Source organism: Acanthopagrus latus, chromosome 4, assembly GCF_904848185.1.
Source record: "Acanthopagrus latus isolate v.2019 chromosome 4, fAcaLat1.1, whole genome shotgun sequence".
Lineage (NCBI taxonomy): Eukaryota > Metazoa > Chordata > Actinopteri > Spariformes > Sparidae > Acanthopagrus > Acanthopagrus latus.
The window spans coordinates 15,567,933-15,584,206 of NC_051042.1; the positions used below are offsets into that span (position 1 = coordinate 15,567,933).

Genomic DNA, 16,274 nt, shown 5'->3' on the forward strand with positions numbered 1-16,274 from the left:
GTTTCCCCCTGTGGTATAATTCAGCCATTCACTTTGTGGTTCCTTAAATGAGGCAGTTTCTGTTGAGCAGGAGGGGGATTCAGAGGTTCACCATCTGATATTACAAATTCAAATGATATGCTGTTGAGGGCCATGCCTGGGAAGACCATTGCCTTGAAACCTTTCACGATAAGCTTATGAGGAGATGTGATATCTCTTTGCTAATGATCAGAGCCATCCTGTAAACACACTATATCACTTTAATGAGACTGACACAGTTCTCTATCATCCTCTCCGTTCTTGCTTCCCAGAGCAGCAAATTATCAAATATTAATGGGCAACATGGTTGCTCTAATACTGAGCTCCACTCATGTTCATCTATCTCCACTGCGCAGTCTGAAATCTCCTCTGTGCTGCAGCAAGTTGTCAAGTTCCTCCCTTACGAGGAATGCAAACAGCTTTGCTTTATCTGAACAGCAAAATGTTCAGTTTTTGTTCACTGTTCACTGACAATGTGACAACGAAAACGTTCAGTTTGTGCACAACAGATCTAACACATTCATAATGAGGGTGCAGACTCCTCTCATTTAGTTGTCGCCCACTCATAGATTCTTGTGAAATTCAGTATGTTTTTTTTTTTTTTTTTTTTTAGTAGGTCAGGATGTTTGCCTAACCCACTCTAACTTCTCCTGACACACTTTAAACGCAAGCAGCGGGACACTGTGTGAAGGACAGAACAGGCTGATGAATTAGGCTAATTGAAATGGCTCTACTTAAATCACGGGAGAGGAGAGAACCTGAATATTGCCATCAAATAATGCAAGAGCCGCTGTATATACATCACTGTGATCAGAGACACGCACAAAAAGAAAGCATCCACATGATAAAAACTGGAATAAATGTCATTAGGATGCCAGCCCACAGGTGCAATATTGGCTCATTGCTGTGTTGACATCCCACAGTTTTGTCACACAGGTAGTTTTTTTCCTCTTACCTTGGTGCCTGTGGCTCTTCTTATCTCCTCGTTTTCCTCCTCCCTCTTTCTTGTTTCCAAACACTGCCCTGAACATAGCTGGGCTGCTGCTTTCACTATCTACCGCCTGTGGAAGACTGAGCAAAATGTTAATTTGAATTAGGAACACATTATTTCAGGCATCATTAAGTCCCCCACCCCCTGTTAGTTCTTGATTCAGCTGCTGGGTTAAACCAGAATGAATTGATGGGTTTTGAGAGAATGATTAATAATAATAACAATAATAATAAAGTCATTTCTTTAAATTAAGCATCACCTAAAAGGCTAATCACATCACACATAACAGCCACGATGGGGCTTGAAGTTACCTGCTCTCGAGTCTCCTTTGAAGCCTGCGTGTCGTCACATAAATCCACAGGAAGCTGATGGAGGAGGAACCATTGAAACTCGATGGAGTCCAATTAAGAAGTGCTGCAGCTCCTCAGTCAACTCACGCAGGGCTGGAGGAGGAGGCGGGCGCGCGCCTCGGGCCCGCGCGCGTTTTGCCATATGTTCCACATTGGATGTTGATCTCCACGCGCTGCCTTCCTCTGACCTGCAAGTGTGGGCTACTTTTTCTTTTGAACTTCTTTATGCCACAACACCGCGAATAACGGGCCTAATTACCTGATAAATAAATAAATAAATAAATAAATAAATAGTCTGTGTTGAACCCTTGTTGACTACTTTACATAACATTTGCTGAAATTGACTGCAGCATATTTAATCCTCGAGCAACTGATGATTTAAAAAAATAATAATTATACTCAGACAACATGCAGAAGAAAACATTTTCTATGTCAGAAGACTATATATTAATATAACATTCAACCAATATCAGTACTGACAATTATTAATAAATATTCATTAGCTCTCGGGATTTCAACCCTTTACATAAAAGTTTTTGTTTTTTTTTACATGATGCCACTCTGTTTAGTTGAATAACCAAAAAACAACAAAAACAACAAAACAAATAATGGTTGTTTTCCATATACTTGATAAATAGTATTTTTACGGCAGTTTTTGACATGGAAGTTTTTTGGTACTAAATGTGGTCTCTCTTCTCTTCTTTATTGTCTTTATTCCTTTAAATATTTCTATTTTTTTAATGATTTATTAATGTATTTTCTTCTCTCTCTTCCTTCTCTGTGATTTTGTCTATCAACAGCATTCCTTTTACTTGTAATGACCCATTTTGACTTTGTGTGTTTTTACACTTTCTGTTCTGCCCTCTTGTTTTAACTCCTTCCACTGGACTTCCTTATGTTTGACTTGACTTTTGGACGTTTGTTCTGTTATAGTCTTCCTGTGTTTCCTAATTTAATTGATTGTCAAAGCACTTAGCAAACTCTGTTTTGACAGGTACTATATAAATAAAGGTTTATTATCATTTATTATCAAAGCCCCCTATAGGACACAATGGAAATAGCATGCACCTGGACTGAGGGCCAACATGCAGGTAAAATGCCCTATCTAATGAAAAATAGTAAACATTGTAAGAACTCATCCAGGACCACATAATATGAGCTCAGGTATAAATAAAACAAACAAGAAACAACTTTGCCAAAATGTATGCAATATGCATTGATACAGAAAAAGAATTTTAAAAAAATCAAAAGTTAAATGTTTCTTTTTTAAAAAAAAAAAAAAACGCTTTGCACTCTGCCTTCAACTATTTTTACTGTTTACTTTGTATACTGACGCTGTTTGTTGTGTTTGTGTTTCTTTCCATTTTACTTGTATCCCACATCATAGTTACATGTTTATGTTTATAGTTGCTTTATTGTCTTTACTTTTAGATGTATGTCAATTTCTGTTTGTCCTCCTGTAAATCGTTACCAGAACTGTGTGCAACATTGGTATCTTTGGAAAAATATTGAATGTCTACACATGATTGACTCTTACAAAGGTTCAGATTCTGACTCTTTGTGAAAATATCAGCATGACCAAAAAGACAACCTAAGCCAAATTTGATCGCAACGCAGCCTGTTTAAAGATAAAGTGAATCCTGGATATGACAGTGGTTTTACTTAGGGAAAGGTTTAATCCAGTGCACTTACACTTACAATTAATGTAAATATCTTTTGTGTAAATATCTTTGAAGTTGTGCTTGTTTGTTTGTTTTTTATTCTTTTATAATTACTATTGTTAATTGATGCTCTCTTGTGTAATAATTCTTATTTCCCTGGTGTTGACACTTTGAACATCACCAGACATGTCCACCTGTGAACACCAGGGGGCGACAATGTAAAGTTCCGTCTCCGTCCTCAAGGGGGCGGAAATGAGCCATAACCTATTTAAACAGGAGGCTTCTTCTCACCAGCCCTTTCACTAGCTCTGCTCTCAGTGGAAGCAAAGGCTCAGAAAACCGTCTTCATTAAACCATGCAAAACGATATCAGCAGTCCAGTCATCAATACTGGCGAGCTCTGTTGTAAGTATATAACGTCGCATATTGTTAAGAGAAGACAAGTTAACAGGGGCGTTTGAATTTTGAGTTTAAAATCTCAAGCTGTTGCCACGTGTTGGTGCCATTTTTAAAATCACCGTGTGAATCAGTTTCATAGTTCACTTTTCGAGGATACCACAGCAAAGTTAGCCCTCGTAATGATAAAATCAGCGAAGTTAAATTGACGACGACGAGCTATGGCCCGGTACCGAAGGGCATTTTCTGGGAAGGGGCGCGCATATCCAGCAGGCACACGAGAGTCAGCAATGCCTCGTTGCTAGCATATCATGTAGCTAGCTAACGGTAATGCTAACATGAGTTTTGTAGCAAGTGCTAACTAACGTGTGCTAACTAATGTGTTAACTTAACTATCATAGTTTTCATATTGCGTTAACAACTCAGCCTAAAACAAGCTAACGTCAAAGATGGATTCACTTATTTATCATTTCAATGCGTTCATTGACGTAGCGTAGCATACCATGTTCGTAGTATTTCTAATATTAAGGTTTTAATCTGTGTATACGTGTGTGTGCGCATATCTTTTTCTTAATTACTATTTTCATTCAGTCTTTTTAACCTGTACTCGGTTCTCACTTAATGAGACTTGCAGCTCGATGTGACTTCCTGATTGAATAAAGTATAATAATTCACCCATGTGATGGCAGATTAACCACTTAATTTTCTGCACAGATGCTAAACTGCTATCACTTCGCCCAATAGCTGTGATGTATTTATTTTTACTTCAGTGTGTACTTCTATTCTGTGTCGGAAATGCAGATTTGGCTTGATAAACTTTACTTTAAAAGCGCACTGTGTGGCTGCAGCATATACATATATCTGTTTCTCTGGCAATTAATGGCTTTTCTCTTGCACTTTTTCCTATTAGATCAGATGGCATGTGCTGGACACCCGTATGAGACAGATGGAGGAGGAGGATGATGGCTGTGTACCCGTTCTGACATGAAGTGTCAGATGATGGTGCTGATGTAACGTGACAGGCTGCCATGGCAGTATAATTACTGGAAAAATGGACCCAAGAAAGGAGCTCCTGCAAGAGGACTGCGACCAGCTGCATCAAGTCCTGTGCAAAAAATGTATGTAAAGTTTTTATGTAAAGTCGTATGCTTGGGTATAAGGTTTGACTAACCTCGATCAATAGCTGCATCTTTGACAGCCTGGGCTCTCTGGTGTGAGATATCCTGGGTTTTACTATTTCAGATGCAACATTAAATGTCCCTGCGCTTTCTGCCCGCCTCTTCTATGGCGTCTCAGATTGAATCGGGGAGGATAAATCCAAAATAATGTCTAAAAACATGTAATTTCCAATAAATCTGAAATATTTTTTAGTTTTTAAATCCTTTAATTGGTGCATACATCACAGATGCCATACTGTAAAGTTAATGTAATTTTATTTTTTTTTCCTTCCCATTTTCCAGTCTGAAGGTTCAAGTGTGTGGAGATAAACCTGGAATTGATACTGCAGCAGATCTTGTGGTCAGAACTTCACCTTTTAAAGGTGAGCACATGAAATGTCTTTGGTTGTAGTGAACTTGCATCCACTGATAGACCTAAAGCGAGCATTATTGGCTTTTGGGTTTGCATAGAGATGCTAAACTAAGCTTTCCTCGCGCTTTCTGACTGCTGAATTCTATAGCAGTACAGATTGAATTGAGGAATACATGCAGGCTTTCCCAGATCACATTTCTAGTGTGACCTGTGGAGATTTTTTTTTTTTTCATCACCCACAAAATTTTTAAATGTATTCCTTCTCTTGCATCAAAAACAGTGCATGAATGACGTAAATAGCGCAAGCAGCTTATTAAAGCATTTTGACATTTACAAGTTATCTTATGATCTGGAGGCTAAACTGCTTGTTGCAGAATTACTGTTTTTGTGATTCATATGCTATGGTGCATCCTTAATAGTTTTTTCCATTTTCTTGCAGCAAATAAGTGAGACAATGTAAAGCCCTGATGGAGATCTGGACAAGTGGAACATCTTCTCTTCCCCTGATGCCAAACCAAACTCCAACATTTGCATTCAGTTTGCCATATCTGATCACTGGCAATCATTTTTTTTTTTTTTAAATCTGTCTGCACAGTTGTACAGTTCCTTATGCTACACATGTAACATATTTTAAACAAACCTTTAAACTCCATCTGATGCAGTTGTGAATTTATTCTATCTTTTTGCATAATGTTGGTCTTGAATCAATGCATGGCAGTCTTGCAGTCAACATAAGCAGAGTGAGCAAACTGTACTTTCAGCTACTCTTCCATACTTTAAATGGACCTGACTAAGATAGGCCTGTTTGGCATATTGTCAGATCTGCTGAACTCTTGTCAGTGCACTATCATTTTAGACAGTTTAAAGTGAAAAATGTCCTTACATGACATTTGGCACAAGTGGCAAACTGCAAATGAGGGATCATTGCAAGAATATTGGCAGATTAATCAGAATTTTATTCTGTGGTATCAAATGCTCTCTGCTCTGAACAGTAGATTTCAATAGTGAACAGAGGTTTGAGGCATTTAGCAAATTCAAGTGTTTATGCATTGTCATTGATAGCCAATTTAAAAACGAATGCCAAGTCAGATTAGAACAATGTAAACTCAGAATTTCATTCAAATAAAAACTGAACTTTAGGAAAAATATGTAATAGCTGTTGGTTAGTACATTGTTTTCATTGATTGTGATTAACACAACTGCAGAGGTGTACTGTGATGCTGTTCTAGTAAAAATTCAATTTTCTTTTTATTGAAACATTACATAAGACATTAAAATTTACAGTGAAAATGGGCAAATGCAAAGACAGGATGACAGCAATGGTTTTGTCAACATAAATTCTGGCTAAATTTGTTTCCCAAGACAAGAGTAGAGACATGAGCAGATATGGTTTTTTTTTGTTTTCTTAAAAAAAAAAAAGCATCACAGACTCAGATGTCAGATTATAAAATATCTAGAAAAAAAAACTTTCTCTGCACATATCAAATTAGTGGTGAGGGCCATTACCTGTGTCAAATCCTTTGTGGTCTTTAGGTGCATCACTTAAACATAAAGCCCCTTTCTTCTGGAAATACTTGTCAAACATATTAAAACATACTTCTATGCTAAGAACCAGAGTGCTACCTCCCTTGCCTCTGACCGAGTTAATTCAAAATACAGGCTGGTTTTCCTTGGAGGGAGTGCGGGAGCTGTGACAAACCACATCAGGAAGAGCCCATTTGTTTCCCAGTGCCTCTTCTTCTTCATACAAAGTAAAAACACACAACATCTCCCTGTAAAACTAAACATACACTTGTGTGTTTTGAGACCTGATGTACAGAATTCAGGAGAGAGCTTCAAGGTCCAACCAAGGCCTGGTCTGAGAAGGCTTCACCGCCAAAACAAATGGTGGTGGATCCGCCTTAGGAGAAACTATTCGTCAGTCTTTTCCTCGGCCTGGTAATGTCGGTATTCTGGCCTGAGCTCCCAGGTGTTCTTGTGTGTTCCCTTCACGTTGTAAATGCCGATATCACGCAAGATTTCCTTCAAATAAATCTGGAAGAGGAAAAAATTCAAATTAGAAGAAATTAATAACTCTCAGAGCTCCCGTTCTGTTTGACTGAAAGCTATATTAACGAAGAATATTCTGCACTGAATAGTGGCCAGTGGTGTTGTTTGAAATCAGTCGGCATTAACAGCCCCCATTTTGCCCTCCAGTCTTACCACAGGCTGTTTGGTGATATCCACCAGGTCTTTGATGTTGTAGTACTGGTGCTTCTCAAAAGCAGAAAACAACATGTCCAACACCTGCTGTTTGTCAGCTCTTGCTCTCTTGCCCTCCTCCTTCTTTTTCCTCTCATACTCAAGCTGCAACAAAAAAGCAAACAGAAAACAGATTCTGTATCACATAGAGACCTACACATTACAGAACAGTACCAGTGGCTTTGCACATCATGTAGCTTATAACTGACGACCATTTTCTGAAGAATGCAGTAGGGTTTTTCTTCTTCTAGTTTTGTATGAGCAGTAAATGTTACAGGAATATTAAGAATACATGATTTGTAGTAACTGGTCATAAACTCGCAAAAATATATCCATAGGCTTTTCATTATACTGAGAATACTTGTCCAGTGTCAATAAACTGTGTTGTGTGTGCTGGCTATGTGACTAAAAAATAATGAAAGAAACAGTATAAGATTTATTTCTTACATTGTACGTATGGTTGGCCACAGGTTTGTAGTTGTTAGTGACAGGACTTTGCAACTGTTGTGAGAGCCTGACTGGCTTGGAGGACTCTTCAATTTGTAACCTGTTGGAAAATGATAATGATTTTAATTGACAACAACAATATGACAGTGTGTACAGTAACCCTAACCCTGAAAAAATACAAGAAATAGAAACACCAGTTTGATGTAATAAATTGTAATACGAATTTAACCCTAACCCAGCTTAAATTAGAATTTTAAAAGTGTCAGACTTTGTAATTTGAATGATTCAAATCACAGCAAAGGCTATAATGTATACTGTATTATACAGGGGATTCCATTTTTCAACTAATCGAGTTTACCCCAATGCGTGGACATGATTAAGAGCAAACATGCAACATACATGAAGCAATGACATAAGTAATGTACATCCACATACAATTCCAGACCTCCTTGCACAATAAGTTAGAATGAAAGGGGAAATTCTGGGGCCTGTATTTATTGAAATATAAGATTAAAAATACCAGAATTCCCTTTAAAATGTCATGTCATTGTCCGAACCGCTTATCCCTTTCCATGGGGTTGCGGGGTGTTGCTGCTGGAGCCAATCCCAGCCTTGTCTCAGGGCGAGGGCAGGGTACTCCCTGGATGAGTCGCCAGATCATTGCAGGGCCCTCACTAGTGAGCAATGTGGGGTTCAGTATCTTGCTGGAGGACACTTAGACATGCAGCCCAGCCCTGCCCGGAGCTGGGATTTGAACCAGTGACCTTCCGTTCACTAGTCGACCTGCTCTACCCGCTGAGCTACAGCCGCCCCATTCCCTTTAAAATGATCATCAATGTTCATTAGTCTAACATTGCAAACTGACTGAAGGTTCAGGTTCCTGACACACTATTTTGGAAGTACTCACCTCTTCAGCCTCATGTAGCTCTCACTGACAGCAGGCCTGCACTCTGCTCTCTGTACTACCACTCCCTCCAAGGCTATTTTATCTGAAAAATAAAGGTGTTAATTAATATCTCAAATGAAGTCCATGTGTCACAGTGCCATTTTAATGTGCATCTTTACTTCATAGACAGTGAAGGTTGACCTGTTGCATGTGTGTAAAAGAGAAGTGATGAAAGAATACACTACGAGTGAGTCAGTTTGTAGAGAAAAAAAAAATACAATCAAACAGTTAATTTTCCAAGTGACGTGAAACTAGTTGAGCCTGGGCGCTAAGACGTTAGAGCCATCCAGAGTCAGTTTCTCAAACTCCACAACAGAGTGTTTACTATTACTACTATTCCTCCCATGATTGACTCCAGTTCAGTCAACGCATTTCTACCAAAAACATTCCAGTACAGTGCAATTATCCTTTATTGGACAAGAAAATGATGGTAGGTTTTAGTAAAAATGTTTGAGCCAGAACTAAAAGGTTCATGCAAAATTCTATAGAGCTCTTTAATGAAACAAATATTTCATCAACATTTTAGCAAATAGCATTAAAAAAAAGCTTTTGGACTGCTTCATATGCATTATGTGAAGCCCTTTTTAGGCTGCTGGGCATTTGGATACATAAACAGCTTTATTAGTTTCACCCATCAAAAAGAAAATCATGTGAATGAGTGATTCTGTACATATTAGTTTTGTAAAAACTAAGCAAGTAAAAGAAGAAAAGAAAAAAAACAAACATCCAAATCATCAGCAAATCTTAAAAGTGGCACTTGATTACAGCCTATTTACATGTTGTTTTGAGGAAGCTTGCTAATGTATTGTATAGTAGATCTAAACTAACATTTAGAGCAGTCAAATATTAATTATTTTTGCCAACACAATGTCACAGCTGGACTGATATTACAACCACCACGAGCAGGGAGCACTCTCCTCCAAGCCAAGGGAGCAGAAGCTCCATAAGGATATAATTGTGCTCAAAAACAGAAAAGTCCTGTGAGCTGCGTCAGGTCAAAACTGGGCGCTGCATGGGCACAAGGTGTCCACAGTTTTGATACCAATACACGCATTTTCCAAAGCATGTATGTGGGTTACTACTGTGGCACTACAAACACTATTTATTAATAAAAATAACAGACACTCAGTATGTCTGAAGAGTGCAACTTTGTCACCTGCTGGCGAAACGGAGGACTCACCTGGACCTGCCCCCGCCCCAGACCCTGAGCTGGTGCCATCAGATCTCTCTTCTGATTGGCCTACAGGAAGGGAGGGAGGGATGGTGAACATGAAAATACAGGGGATGGAAGACGAAGGGAGGAGGGGATCGAACAGTGAGAACCACACCCAGGGTTTAGTCGCATACGAAAACGTTTGATCACACAGAGCCGCTCGGCAAAATGTGACGACACGCGTGCGTATGAGCAAAGCAAGCATGCCCTTAAAATAAGCGAACACAGATGCCCTATCCCACCAGAGAGGGCTGCACAAACGCCAAAGTCCCGCTGCTAGACACATGCTGCGTAACACCCACCAGGATTAGAAATTCTTGTCTTGGTGGGTTTCTGCAGGTGTAGAAACTCAAACTGTTCTCTGCCATCGACTTAATCTTACATTTGTTTTTATGTTTTACAGCCCCATAAAATGATGAAATGTCCATTTTAAATCATAACATTTTGACCACATGGTCTTCGTGTGCCACATAGTCAATACATTTATAGTGGTTATATCACACTTGATACCATGTAGCATATCTGTTTAACAAATCTGAAAATGTAAATTGATCTATTGATCTTTACAAACTTTAATTAAATTAATTGGTAATCAAAAATGGTGCCAGTGCTGATTTTTATTTTTTATCAGATCAAATGAAATCAAGCTGGAACCTTAAACTCAAAAGTAAAATCAAATCATGTATTTGGTCAATTGTGGCCTAGTTGCGATGTTGTATTATGTACAACTTTTTTTTCTTATCAGCTGCCTTCTTGGCCAAGCCCTCCATTAAGGAATGAGTCGATGTCAAGTAATCCCTTTTAAATGCATATAAAAATAAGAAAACAAGCAAAAACAACAATTCAAATGTGCAGCCCTAAAACACGCACACACAAGTCGGTGTCCCGTATAAATAAGGACAGCAGCAAAAGCTCACCAGCACCCATAGCAACAAAACACCTACATCACAGAGGGCAGACAAGGCTGGTGAAATTCAAACCAAACCGAAGAAAACACATGCAAAAATTAAATCAACAACAAATTCAGTGAAGATTTGTGTTGATATTGATCTACTCTATGTTAAAAGAATCCCAAATCGGGCCATTGCGCCTGATCAGATGCCCAATCTGCTGAGGTGATTGGCAGTGGACCGATAAGGTCAAACCACAAGGAAATGACTGACAGAAGCTCAAACACTGAAACAAAAATTCCCATATACGTAGAGACAGAAACACAGATCAGACTGGATGAAAACAATTTCCAACAGACCGGCTCTCCTCTGTGTGCCACTGAGTGTCACTTATCCACTGTGAACAGTACATTTCTCATATGTATTCTGTTAGGACTGTGGACAACCTCACACTCTGTTTAGAGTTCACAACACACAGAGAGAAGCAGGGCAGGCAAAAAAAGACTGTGCGCGAAGAGCAAGCGGTACAAAGAGCAGCAGGATGGGTGCCTCAGCCACCTGACCACACAGAACTTACCTCTTGGCTCAAACACAAACAGATATTTCACGTCACAGAAAACGTATAAATGAATTTGTGGTTTGTCACGAGCACCTCGTCTTGCAGCTGAGGTGTTGGAATCAGACACACAGCACATGAAAACAGCAACTCACCTGATGAGTTCTCAGTGAAGACCGCCAGCGTCTGACCGCCCACTGACTGCATGGTGAAGGGGTGCTCGCGAGGTGCGGACACCGTCTTATCTTCTATACCCTCTATCACAGTCAGCTCTTCGTTCAAAGTGAAAGACACCTGTAAGGAGCAGCAACGTTTACATTTAATCTTTTCAGCCCCTTTCCAGATTTTAATCTTATTCTGTCATTATCACAAATCCAGTACAGTAATATAGGTACAGACAGGTACACATAAACTCAATTGTTGTGGATGCTCTGAAACAAAAGATGAGATAACCTACCTAATCTATCACATAATTATGTGAAAAGAAAACTGATGTTTAAGACCACTTTTTTTTTTTCTTTCAGAGCTATAAATAGGCATTCTTATATAACAAAAGAATGGCTATCATAAAAGGCATGGCATAATTCCAACAATCTCCTGGGGTGTGTAATGAATCTAAATAAAATATTTCATTATTGCAATATAGGTAAGTGCTATTTCCAATAAAATAGTAGCTGCAAATGTATGATAAGGATAAAATGAAGGATTATAATTAAGTACTGTGGGGCTATAGATGCTCCAGCCAACAAATCTTGCTTTACAGAATAAATGTCACATCTTCATGATTTTGATACTTTGATAAGTTGAATTAAATCAGTGATGCAAAAGATATCATTCTTACTAGTCAATAATCATTTAGCAGTCACAATATCTGTCAAAATAATCACAATATGATTAACTTTCACACAATCATTTCACTGAGCAACTTCTTTCATTATCACTTACCTCTGCTTTTCCTTGGTTTCCCTTCCTGAGAAATAAAAATGATGAGCAAAATTAGAATCAATTGATTGTCGAGAATAACTGTATTAGTGCAAGTATAACAACAAAACACTCCTAGCATAGCCTTTAATCAGCACACACAAAATGTGCCCTTCCCTCTTCAACTTCCAAGCGTATATTCAAATGCTGTGACAACACGTAGATTAAACTAAAATGCCATAAACTACGCAGGCTAGCCTCTATTTAATTGATGATCAGTTGCTTCACATACTTGCAGATTCGGAGTTTCCCGACCTCTCCTCTTCCAGTCGCTTTTGCCCATTGTTGAGAGAGGTATTTGGGCACCTACATGAAGAAACATGGGTATATTTTTACTTGGGCTACTTTCTCACACAAGTCATTGTGGCTATGACATAAATATAATGAGCAAATAAATTACATTTCTTCAAATTTGGGCGAAAACGTGACGTTAACTAAAACTGTATTTCACTCTACAAAATGCTTTGTCAGCTACATGATGGACTGTGCAAAGTTACTTATTCTGTCCATTGAGTTGCCGAACATATCTCCATACAAAGTGCATCTCCCTCCAGGGCGCACCGATCGTTTCCCCTGCTAACAGGCTTTAACTTTGACCACCTTTTGCTTACTTTGGTTGAATTACCTGCATTTAAAATAATAGAAGAATTGCAGTGTAGTGCATAAATAATAAATACACGATGGGTAGTTAAGACCAGTTTAACTTGTCAAGCTAACATAAAGTTAGCCAACGTTAGCTCAACGCAAGGCATCTTTCATTGTAGAGGCTAATGCTAAGCTACATTAATATTAGCCTTCGCTGTTTAAATGAATAACTGTCCCTATAGCCCATGAACTGGTGTTACCAAAAAGGCCATATACGCACCTTTACAAGCCACACGCCCGTGTTCTGCTTGGCACCAGTTAAATCCACTTCTCCTTTTTCTGACATGTTTTAAAATGATGCTTCTCCTAGCTTATCAACACAACCGCCACACGCATGCGTGAAAGAAATACGACAGTACGGCGATCCTGAAGGTCCATATCAACTGCGCGCTTTGAGTTTCTTGCCAACATGTAACCAATACTCTCTTATACAAGAATGTATGTGCAAAACAGTAACAAATATATGAAAAAAAACAAAGTTTAATCAACTTTTTAAAAACACTGTCAGAAGCAGACACATGAAAGATTGCAAAGGAACATGATAATGCAGCATAACAATGCATTTTACAGCAAACTGTAAAAGGTTTGATGAATAAAAACAAATAAATCAATGACAAATGTATAAACGGCCACATCACTAGCACGGCTGAACATTGAGATACTGATACTTTTTTTAATTGATTTGGTGGGCCGAAGGGTAATTAGGTTTTGTTTCGCTCTACAAAGCCACTCATATATAAAACAATATTAGAGCTTAATGAATAAGAATGAAGGGTTGTACTTTCACAGGCTTGTTAAATATTTCTCAGAACTTGAGCTATATTAAAAAAGGAGATGATCTCATGCAGAACTGAACAATCCAGCATAACAGTAACCCTGTTTATCAAAAACTGACTGCCAACCGACATCAGTCCAACAAGATTAAAATCTAGTGAATTAAATTCAACTGCTAATTTTACAGTTTTCAAAAGATAACCTGACAAACTGCATACCAATGTAGGAAAAAATATTGAATTTATTTGAATATATGCGTCTATGTCGTCAGGCTTGAGAGTGCTTCCCGAAAAAATACAAGCTCAAACATTTGCCCAGCCAGTGACATTAAGTCCAGTTTACCTTACCTTATAGACAATCAAAAAGAAAAGAAATCTCCATTTGTGTAACACAACTATCCACACAAACATAGTCCATATTGTACAACCCCTGAATGAAAATATCCCCAGCCAGACTGTAACTGGAAGCAACACATTTCTGACATTCTGACAAGTGTTACAGGAACATCTTCTCCTTGCTGTGGGAGAACCGTGTGTTCAGTTCCTGAGATTTCTTCAGCAGCCGCTGCTTCTGTGCTTCATCAAAGCGATTCACTTGCAGGTCTTCATCTCGGTCGAATGGTCTCCTCTCCACTGGTTTGTCAGCCTTCTCTTTTGCTTTTTCCTTCATCGTCTTTGTGTGCAAAGTCATCAGAGACTCGGCACGTTTCGTCTCCTGGTGGCAGGGAGAGGACAGAGATCGTTTTAGAGCTGAGTTTAATATGAAGGCTTCTAAAATGTACATTACATCTGGCTTAAATTATGTGTTGGGACATTGAGGAGAAAGAAAAGATAACGTAATGACACTTACATTATATTTTGACACTTTCTCTGCCATTTCCAACTCCTTTCTGGAGAGTCGTGGGCCATCATCTTTCTCCACCTCACCTTTCTTCTTTCCCTCAAGGCGTTCCTATTGGTCAAAGAAAGATCCATAAAATACAGGAAAGTAATGGCTGAAAAGAACTGACAATATTAAGTAAATAGACATTAGTCATTTTGAATTGATTACCCTGATCTTGCGCTCCCTGTCTGCTGGTGTATCTGTCCACATAGAGCGATCCTTGTTTTCCGGACCTGACTTCTTCTTGAAAGTTCGAGCCCCCAAGCCAATGTGCTGCAGTTCTGGTGGGAGCTCGGTCATCCACGTTTCTCTGGTGAGCACCTCAGGGGTGTCCTGTTTACACAGATATACACAAGGGAACATATTCAGCTAGCAGAAGTGGACAACTTTAAAAAGGCACAAAAGAGGAGCAGGAAGAGTGAAGGACTCACGTCTCCTGTCAGCTTCTCTTTCATCCTTCGTGCTCTGCGCTCGAAGTCCAGAGCCACAGAGTCTTGGACGGGCCCTCCGGACGGCATGGGTCCGATCAGGTCCTCATCCTCTCCCTCGCTGCTGGAGGGCTCGGCCTGGTAGCCTGGGGGTAGGGCAGGCCCTGGGATGTCCTCTCCTTCTTCACCATCATCATCGTCGTTTTCATGTGCTGCTCTGCGAAATCCAGGAGGCAAAGCTGGTCCCAGTACAGGTGGCCTAAGAGAACACCAGGGAGTTACAACTTCCATGATTAACAAACTAACTATTTACACTCATCATAATTTACTGGGATGCATCATAGTATTTGATTGCTCACCTTTCTGGTGAATTCTGTTGTTTCTTGAATCCTGGTGGCAGGGCTGGTCCAAAGAAACCATCATCTTCTTCCTCTTTAGTGCTCTCAACTCTATTCAAAAGTGAACTGTTACTGTTTTGTTTGTTGAGACGTTTATTTCTGTCCTTTTTTCAGTCTTCATTAAACCTACTTTTCTGTAGATCTGTCCGCATCTGTGTGCCTTGTTTTCGCTCTTTTCACCGCCACCTCCGGTTCACTCTGATCCGAGGAGCTCGACGGTTCCCCCCGTTTGTAACCGGGAGGCAAAGCAGGGCCCGAGACTACAACAGGTTGAGAGACGGAAGAACATGAACCACCACGGGAAAAGCAACCTATAATATTAGTATTAAAAAGATTAATACTGTTGATTTACATTGCACTGTAAACTGTATTTTGTCTGACACTTACACCCGTTATCACTATCAGAGTCTTCATCGCTCTCCTCCTGTCTGAACCTCGGTGGTAAGGCAGGTCCGATTAGTTTATCGGACGACATTATGTTAAATAGTCAAGCACGCTCTCAAAGCAATTTAAAAAAAAGACTGCCCCATAAACTAGAGGAAACCCGACAGACGTTTTCGAACTTTCACCCCGGAAGTAAACAACAGGCTTTAGCATCTTTTATAAAACTAGCTTAAGTTAGCAGCGCTGACAACAGACGTAAGCTGTCCCGCTGCAAGAATAAAAGCACAGTAAATATTATGTGACAGCTGCTACAGCGACTGTCCTCGTGTACTGCTCTTCGACATGCAGCCACGAGTACGATGTCTGGTGTTTCATATGCTAACGAGTAGTCTATATATCGTTTTCGCTATAAATGGTGAATATTGTCTTTATTTGTAATGTCTTTAACTTTTATGTGTGTACCATAGACTGAAATAAAAAGGCATGTATTCGTTTTTTTTCTTAGACATTAGGTAAAACAAAGATATTTTCATGAATTGAAGTG

The 16,274-nt window shown here is 39.3% G+C and overlaps 3 protein-coding genes, 1 long non-coding RNA gene and 2 other non-coding genes across 10 annotated transcripts in view; 3 read left to right on the top strand and 3 right to left on the bottom strand.

Annotated features, from left to right (window-relative positions):
- LOC119017906 (protein TANC1-like) overlaps window positions 1-1,452 on the bottom strand; it is a 40,641-nt gene extending 39,189 nt beyond the window's left edge. For all 4 annotated transcript variants that reach the window (XR_005074596.1, XM_037095067.1, XM_037095066.1 and 1 more), the window contains exons 1-2: window positions 1,321-1,452; window positions 974-1,089 (exon numbers count right to left, since the gene is read on the bottom strand). Coding sequence is in view for 3 of the 4 variants with exons in the window: in XM_037095067.1 (XP_036950962.1) it covers window positions 974-1,049 (76 nt within the window). In the remaining variant the exon portion in view is untranslated. The remainder of the gene's footprint in view (window positions 1-973; window positions 1,090-1,320) is intronic.
- A 1,816-nt stretch (window positions 1,453-3,268) lies between these two features.
- LOC119018139 lies at window positions 3,269-5,597 on the top strand. Its single transcript, XR_005074658.1, has 4 exons — window positions 3,269-3,424; window positions 4,326-4,533; window positions 4,876-4,955; window positions 5,385-5,597. It is a non-coding gene; the product is annotated as an uncharacterized LOC119018139 (long non-coding RNA).
- Window positions 4,599-4,732, top strand: LOC119018839. Its single transcript, XR_005074874.1, has one exon. It is a non-coding gene; the product is annotated as a small nucleolar RNA SNORA31 (small nucleolar RNA).
- LOC119018847 lies at window positions 4,990-5,122 on the top strand. The gene has a single exon (XR_005074881.1). It is a non-coding gene; the product is annotated as a small nucleolar RNA SNORA31 (small nucleolar RNA).
- A 438-nt stretch (window positions 5,598-6,035) lies between the features above and the next one.
- On the bottom strand, window positions 6,036-13,236 carry LOC119018138 (general transcription factor IIF subunit 2-like). 2 transcript variants are annotated; one of them, XM_037095584.1, is made up of 9 exons: window positions 13,085-13,236; window positions 12,452-12,525; window positions 12,184-12,208; window positions 11,394-11,532; window positions 9,760-9,819; window positions 8,541-8,622; window positions 7,634-7,733; window positions 7,148-7,291; window positions 6,036-6,979 (listed from the first exon to the last, which is right to left on the bottom strand). In XM_037095584.1, the coding sequence occupies exons 1-9, from the start codon at window positions 13,148-13,150 to the stop codon at window positions 6,857-6,859; spliced, it is 813 nt and encodes a 270-aa protein (XP_036951479.1). In that variant the 5' UTR covers window positions 13,151-13,236; the 3' UTR covers window positions 6,036-6,856. The 2 variants fall into 2 exon arrangements, with proteins under 2 accessions (XP_036951479.1, XP_036951481.1); XM_037095586.1 differs by lacking the exon at window positions 9,760-9,819.
- A 92-nt stretch (window positions 13,237-13,328) lies between these two features.
- On the bottom strand, window positions 13,329-15,977 carry gpalpp1 (GPALPP motifs containing 1). The gene is made up of 7 exons (XM_037095583.1): window positions 15,734-15,977; window positions 15,477-15,606; window positions 15,308-15,397; window positions 14,952-15,207; window positions 14,689-14,853; window positions 14,488-14,589; window positions 13,329-14,352 (listed from the first exon to the last, which is right to left on the bottom strand). The coding sequence occupies exons 1-7, from the start codon at window positions 15,819-15,821 to the stop codon at window positions 14,134-14,136; spliced, it is 1,050 nt and encodes a 349-aa protein (XP_036951478.1). The 5' UTR covers window positions 15,822-15,977; the 3' UTR covers window positions 13,329-14,133.
- Window positions 15,978-16,274: the final 297 nt, after the last annotated feature.

What these genes read in the sequence shown, in the direction of transcription:
- gpalpp1 (XM_037095583.1), bottom strand. Translation starts at nt 15,821, where the DNA reads ATGTCGTCCGATAAACTAATCGGACCTGCCTTACCACCGAGGTTCAGA. An exon ending in CTCTGATAGTGATAACGGGT is followed by an intron (nt 15,607 to 15,733) that starts GTAAGTGTCAGA and finishes AACCTGTTGTAG; the next exon opens with TCTCGGGCCCTGCTTTGCCT. An exon ending in CAACAGAATTCACCAGAAAG is followed by an intron (nt 15,208 to 15,307) that starts GTGAGCAATCAA and finishes GTGTTCTCTTAG; the next exon opens with GCCACCTGTACTGGGACCAG.
- LOC119018138 (XM_037095584.1), bottom strand. Translation starts at nt 13,150, where the DNA reads ATGTCAGAAAAAGGAGAAGTGGATTTAACTGGTGCCAAGCAGAACACG. An exon ending in CGGGCGTGTGGCTTGTAAAG is followed by an intron (nt 12,526 to 13,084) that starts GTGCGTATATGG and finishes TTCTTCATGTAG; the next exon opens with GTGCCCAAATACCTCTCTCA. An exon ending in CTTCACTGAGAACTCATCAG is followed by an intron (nt 9,820 to 11,393) that starts GTGAGTTGCTGT and finishes CCCTTCCTGTAG; the next exon opens with GCCAATCAGAAGAGAGATCT.